Source organism: Zeus faber (assembly GCF_960531495.2).
Source record: "Zeus faber genome assembly, chromosome: 9".
Lineage (NCBI taxonomy): Eukaryota > Metazoa > Chordata > Actinopteri > Zeiformes > Zeidae > Zeus > Zeus faber.
Genome location: NC_137197.1, coordinates 30,073,530 through 30,080,890, shown reverse-complemented (window position 1 = coordinate 30,080,890; position 7,361 = coordinate 30,073,530). Strand labels below are relative to the sequence as shown.

At 43.9% G+C, this 7,361-nt stretch overlaps 1 protein-coding gene across 1 annotated transcript; it reads left to right on the top strand.

Moving 5' to 3' along the window:
- Window positions 1-5,733: 5,733 nt before the first annotated feature.
- Window positions 5,734-6,729, top strand: LOC307235141 (trace amine-associated receptor 1-like; the record flags this gene model as incomplete). Its single annotated transcript, XM_080007132.1, has 1 exon — window positions 5,734-6,729. The coding sequence occupies one exon, from the start codon at window positions 5,734-5,736 to the stop codon at window positions 6,727-6,729; it is 996 nt and encodes a 331-aa protein (XP_079863258.1).
- Between the last annotated feature and the right edge of the window lie 632 nt (window positions 6,730-7,361).

The following is a 7,361-nucleotide window of genomic DNA, read 5'->3' as shown; positions in this document are numbered from 1 at the left end:
TGCGCCCACCTCCCGTACCTGGTGGCAGCCAACCTACAGCGATCAGCCAAGGGCGCAGAGCGTCCGCCATGTGCCTCCGCCATGTCGGCCAGCTCCGCGCCCCCATCAGGCCCCTGGTCAGCCCCCAGCCGTCCAGCATACGGACTACAGAACAGAGGGCGGCAGACGGCCACAGCCTGACCCCCCAGCGACGAGCGCCCCGCGCACCAAGAGCGTCAGAGGACAGGTACCCTGGCAGCCCAGTGTGATGACAGAAGACCACGAAGGAATCCACATGGTGAGCCCCGCGCCTAGCACACTTGATGCAACCTCTCTCTAAAGGAGGTAGTCAATGACGCTCAGAGTGGGTTCTGGTGGTTCCTTATGAATTGGTGCCACTGGCTCACTCGTTGCTTTAGCCTCCATCTTCGCTTTACTATGTACTTGTTTGGTTTGCAAAATACCATTACTATGCCGCATGACCACCCGATCATTAAGAACTTTGCTGCCATCCCCCTTGACGACTCTGAGTCCCTTCCAGACATTTGGTCTCCCCCTTATGCAGGCCCTGACGATGATCCCAACACCCCTTCCTTACAGGACACTCAAGGTTAAAACCACCCATGATGCACTACACAAGCTATGACATGGTGTTTTGAATCTTCATGAATGATCACCACTCATGATTATTATGTTATACATTTCCTGCATTTATCACTTTTTTCATTTTCAGCATTCAATTTTGACATTTTACATTTCGTATTTTGGTGTTTATGTTTTACAATTGTGTTTTAATATGATCTCTTTATGTGATTAAAAGGTTGGAATGGAACAATATATCTAAATCTTTGTAATCACATGAAGATATATGCACACACATAATGAAAAACACAACATCATATAGCCTCAGTCACATACCTTTATTTCAGCACCCATTGTTAACGTTATTATCCCTCACTTCTCTCTTGAGGTTGTTTTCTTCATTAGACTCCCGCTGTGAAGTTTGTCATATCTTCCTGCCATAAGGTCTGCCTAAATCCTCCTGCGGTGAGGTTTGCTTTGTCTTCCTGTTGTAAAGTTTGCTTTATCTTGAGCACCTACCATTTGTCAGGTCAAACTGATCATATTTTCTCAAACCCACTGAAAATAAACTGTTGGACTCAGAGAGCACATCTCTGACCCGACCCTTGAACAAGTAAATTTCAGCGTCTGTCTCCCTCTTTATTTAAAACCACCAATTGACAAACTGCCGATTAAAGCAACCCTTAAGTTTTTTAGTTGGAATGTAAGGGGCATGGGCTCCCCAGCTAAATGTAACAAAATCCTAAGTCACCTCACCAGGATGAACCCTAGCTTCTGTGTCCTACAGAAACTCACCTCGCTGCATCCAAAAACCTCCAACTCAAAGCTAAATAGGTTAATCAGATGTCTTCTGCATCATATAATAAAAAAAACAGGTTTTTCTATATTGATCAATCAAAGTATCCCATATCAGAATAAAAACACAATATCAGACACAGAAGGGGGATTGTTGCAGATGAGGGGGCGTGGTGAGCCGGGTCTGCGGGTTAAGCATGGGCTTCGTCCCATACCGGTGCAGCTGTTTTGACTCGATCAACCCATTGCCGCTGATTTGTCGGAGTCAGCTGGAAGCGTTTTCTTATGTGTTGACACGGATCAATTATTTACTGCTTTATGTTCACATTTTGTCCAGCGAGCCATTTTGTTTACATTTTGTGTCATAAAGTCTCCTGCCTTGACGGCACCTCACTGCCACTCTGCGTCTCCGTCTCCCCCCTTGAACCCGTGTTTGTGGATGGAACAGTCCACAGTGATACATAATGGTTAACAGAATTTTAGGAAACGTCAAATTAACCATAGCTAATATATATGGCCCCAAAGAGGATGACCCAAATTTCTTTCACAATGTTTTTTCAAAAATCTTAGTATTCGCTGAATAAATAATTATACTGGTCGGGGACAACAAAGTACTTAATACAAGTTTCGACCATTCCCAAACCAGAGATGAGAGGCCCAGCATTCATCTGACATTATAAAACAATAAAGTATATGAGTGATCTTGCTCTTGGCAAATGTTGGCAATCAAATAATCCACAAAATAGAGAATACACACTACTTACTCACCATCCCACAAAGGCTCCTCCAGAATTTGACAATTAACTCGTTAATTTCCAAAACTCCTAATCCTAAAATCCACCCGATTGTAATCTCTGATCACGGTCCGATTAGTTTCAAAGTCAGAAATGAAACCAATCCGAACCCTCCTCCTGAGGTGACGGTTTAACAATTCACTTCTGACGGATAAAGAATATTATTTACTTTCCAGAGAATGGACATCATTCATTGAACTGAATGACTCTCTAGAAATATCACCATCCTTAATCTGGGAAAGGGCAAAGACAGTTCTGAGAGATAATAATATTTCATTCTCCACTCACAAGAAAAAGAATGGCCAAAAATGCCAAAATAAACTACCACAACGATTAAAAGACTTTCACTCTCAACATGCCCACTCACCCACTGAGTATGAGTGGGCAGATGGATATGCTTTCTTTTTAAAATTCTACGTAGACTGTATATTTCCTCACTTGCGGCGGCTCGGTGCCTGTCACTGTTCGCGTGGTGAACGGGAGATCCTCCGCATCACGCCCACTTGGAGTGCTTAGTGATGTCAGATCTATGAGCCAGCTTCTGTGAACGATGGGGGCCGCCTCCCCTCTGAGAGCTGGTATATTTATCTGTTTTATTTTTTTGTAAATTAATTAAAGACAGAATAAGAGGATAATCTTACAATGTATTTGTTCAGCTGAACGCAAAACCCTCTGCAGGGACACCTGTCCTGAACAGTACAGTTCCTAAACCAGGCAGCATTGCCTGTCAGTCATGTGTGTACAGGGAGTACACTAGGGGGCTGAGGATGCAGCCCTGGGGGGATCCTGTGTTCAGAGTCAGGGAGCTGGATGTGTGCTTCCCCACACCCACCACCTGGGGCCTGGCTGTGAGGAAGTCCAGGATCCAGGCACACAGTGGAGTATTCAGTCCAAGCTCCTGCAGCTTGACAGCCAGTCTGGTGAGGACTATGGTATTGAAAGCTAATCAATAAGCAATGAACAGAAATCTCACATCGGTCCCCTTCCGGCCACCCAGGTGCATGAGCTTGGTGTGCAGTACCTGGGAGACCGCGTCATCCGTGGATCTGTTCTGCCGGTACGCGAACTGCAGCGGGTCCAAGGTGCAGGGGAGGGAGGCGCGGATGTAATCCTTAATCAGCCTCTCGAAACACTTCATGACCACCGAGGTGAGGGCCATTGGACGGTAGTCATTTAGGCAGGCAGGCAGGGTAATCTTCGGCACAGAAATGACGGTGGACCTCTTGAAGCAGGATGGGACCACTGATTCAGCCAAGGAGGCGTTGAATATCATAGTGAGCACCGGGACTCGCTGGTTAGCACAGGTCTTCGGTACTCGTACAGATATGCCATCTGGCCGGCAGCTTTCCTGGTGTTCACACGCATAAGTGTCCTCCTGGCGTCATGATCAGACACTGAGAGTATGCGCTCATCCCCAGCGGTGTATCTCAAATTAGCCGGCGAGCTAGTGGTGTTGTTGCCAGACTCAAACTGCGCATAATAGGAGTTCAGTTCGTTGGCTAGGGTGGGGCTGCTCTTGTAATTAGTTGTAGTCCACAGCCATTGCCACAAGCGTCTGGTGTCCCGTTGCTCCATCTGTAGTTTCACTGTCTCTGTATGTCCGTTTGGCATCCTTCACCGCCCTCTGCAGATTGTACGATACCGCTTTGTAATTGTCCATTGTCCTTGATGCAAGACCTTCGTTTTAAGCAGTCGTGCGAACATTCCGAGCGGCAGAGATGGATTTATCGACCCACGGTTTCTGGTTAGGAAATATCCGAATTTTCGCAGTGGAAACAATGCTGTCTGCTAACCTAGCTATGTATCTATGAAGCTATGTTCATTCTGAAGTCCGCATGACACATCAAATAGGTCTGATAGTGCTGTGTCGGTGTCCTCTTGAAGTGGAATATAAACAGCACGGGGGAGGTAGAATGGACGGCATGAGATGGTCAGCTGTTCCAGGTCCAGCAAGCAGGAGCGGGAGAGAGTCTTGATGTTTTTGGGGTTACACCAGCGGCTGTTTGTCATGAGGCTGATGCCTCATGACAAACAGCCGCTGGTGTAACATGGAGAAAGAGTCGGCTGGACGTATGGCATGGTGCGGCACCTGTGGGTTTAGCCATGTCTCTGTCAGGCAGAGGACGCAACAGTATTTCATATCCCGTTGGAATGTAATCCTCGCTCGAAGGTCATCCAACTTGTTCTCCAGGAACTGAACGTTGGAAAGAAGGATGCTTGGTAGAGGTGGACGGTAAGGTTGCGTCCTCATTCTGACTCGAATGCCAATTGGTTTACTACGGTGCTTCCCGCTTGGGCCCACCACTGGAACAGCGGCTCCATTGTTGCTGTTGTTGTTGAGAGCGTTGGCACGCAAAATCTTCGGCGGCCAATCTAGATCCGCGGAAATAATGTGCCAAAGTTGATCGTGCAGGGAAATTGTTACGTCCACGAGTGAAACGCGGCCGTAGGAGATCACTGCCGATGTTTTTTTTTTTGGTGGGCATTGTGATAAAAATGGAAAATATTACAAAATTGTGCGTCGTCAACACAGAGCGCCCGCGCTGGCGGCCGCAGGGGGAGGCACCATGACCGCGACGAGTTGATAAGTTGACTCCCATCTTGATAAAAGTATTAAACACCTTATTTTCATAAAAAGTACTAAAAATATCCTTTTAAGGTACATTTTGACCAGATAAAAACTGTGCATTAAATTATTAATTGATTAATAATTAATAATTAATTTAATTAATAATGATTAATTAAATGATTAACTATCATTACATATTAGCCCTAAAAAATAAATATATATATATAAATATATATATATATATATATTTTATATATATATATATCTTTTTAAAAGATAGTGTCTTTTTAGACCTGAGTCTCCTATTGTCTGTGTGCTTGTGACCCCGGGAGTGTCAGGTGCTACGAGAATTTTGTCCAAGCATTAATTGCGGTCCTCAACAGCCAGACGTTCTAGAAAACGAGTAGGAGAGTAAAGTGACAGAGGAGTCCTCCTGACATGCAAGTCACCATAATGTTTTAGAATAGTGACTTTACAAAATATTTACAAAAGATTTTAGAATTTAATTTACATTAGAATGCTAAATCGACCACTTCCTTTCAAATGCTAGAGCTTTGGATACATGGAATAATCTACGGGGGCTGTTTGGAACCTTAGTTCCCTAGGCTATGTTACTTCACTCTCTCCTGGTCACAAGGCCAGGAGAGAATTCTTGACCCAGTGGGGTTCTCATATGGTGACTGTTTTAGATCAGGTACCATTATATAAAGCGCATTCTCTAAGATAATATTTGGATGAGTGTTTATCTGTCGATGAGAGGTAAGTCCACTTTACTGCTGCTCACTGCTCACCTTAGCTCACTTTTTTTAAACAGTTGTGTATCAGTACAAATTATCAGCAAGCTTTAGGGAAACAAATTCACTCATGCATTAACTATTAGTTTTCAGGAAAACTGCCTGCTGAAATATGGCTTTTTAAAGTAATTGTATTGTATTGAACTGTATTTTAGAAAAACATAAAAATAGAAAAGTTTCTTTAATGTTGTAAGTATTGCTCCTTTCTCCCCCTGGACAGATGGAGACAGCTCTCTGCTATGAGTCCAGGAACAGCTCATGTCTAAAGACAATCTACCCCATGTCAATCCGCATCTCCCTCTATGTGATCCTGGGGACCACAGTCGCCCTCACAGTGTTTGGAAACCTTTTGGTCATTGTATCAATTGCTCATTTTAAACAGCTTCACACTCCGACCAACTACCTCATCCTCTCTCTTGCTGGATCTGATCTGCTTTTAGGAATAATGGTCATGATTCCATCTACAATTCAATGTGTAGAGACCTGCTGGTATCTTGGGGATATCTTCTGTAAAATCTCCATGAGTTCTGATGTCTTGTTGTGCACTGCCTCAATTGTAAACCTTTCTTTCATATCCATTGACCGGTATTATGCAGTTTGCCAACCTCTACTGTATCCACACAAAATTACTGTTCACACTGCAGTGATAATGATTCTTGTTAGTTGGAGCATCTCAGCCACAGTGGGCTTTGGAATGATATTTTTAAAGCTTAATATTATGGGAATTGAGGAGTTCTACTACAACAACATTGCATGTGAAGGAGGATGTTTTTTATATCAGAGCAGATTATCAAGTAGCATCTCATCACTTCTGTCCTTTTACCTTCCTGGAGTTATTTTGCTGAGCATCTACCTGAAAATCTATCTGGTGGCACAGGAACAAGTCAGTCAATTACAGAACCAAAGCTGTTTGACTTCTGGGAAAGTGGCCATAAAGTCCCAGAGAAAAGCCACCAAAACACTGGCTATAATCATGGGGGTTTTTCTATCTTGTTGGACTCCTTTTTTTTGCTGTAACATTATTGGCCCCTATATAAGTTATTCCATTCCACCTTGGTTGATCGAAGTGCTTTTGTGGGTAGGCTATATTAATTCGACTGTCAATCCTTTTATCTATGCTTTCTTTTACAGCTGGTTCAGAAAGGCATTTCAAATGATCCTTTCTGGTAGAATATTTAAGTCTGACATTTCAAATACAAAACTGTTCATAGAATGAATCTGTTCAAAAGATCTCTCCTAGCGGCAGCCCCGCAGAGGATTGAGCTCATGAAAAGAAAGTCTGCTGGATGATAAAAAATGACAGTTATTACATTTCCATGATAAGGCACCGTCTAAGACAAACAACAGGGTTTGCATTCAATACAATCCTGGACAACTTCCGGGTGTGGAAAAGGTGTGGAAGACAGCAACGTTAAAGAGGAATCACAGCCTGCCCAGGGAAGTTACAGTGAAAATAACATCTAACTGTTTAAGATCTATATGTATGAAATATTATTACAGTCTCAGTTCACTCATTATATGAATCTGGAATTCAACAAGTTTGTTTTTACGACTAAAAACAACAAGCTTGTTACCTTTAGCCTATCACACCCATTGTCACGATCCTTCCCCTGCTGTGTTTCCGTCTGTCTCCCTCTAGCTCCCCCTGTCTGTCACTCTGTCACAGCTCAGTTCCCAGTCACAACTACAGTCTGTTATCACACCAACTTTCCCCACTTCCCTTGTCACTTCATTTGTACTTCACCCGGTACTCTTCACTTGGTCGTTGTTGGTTTGTTCTGGTCTCCTGTTTCTGCATGTGTGGTCCACGGCCCTACTTGGCCCGCTGTGTTTACCCTGGACTCTCGA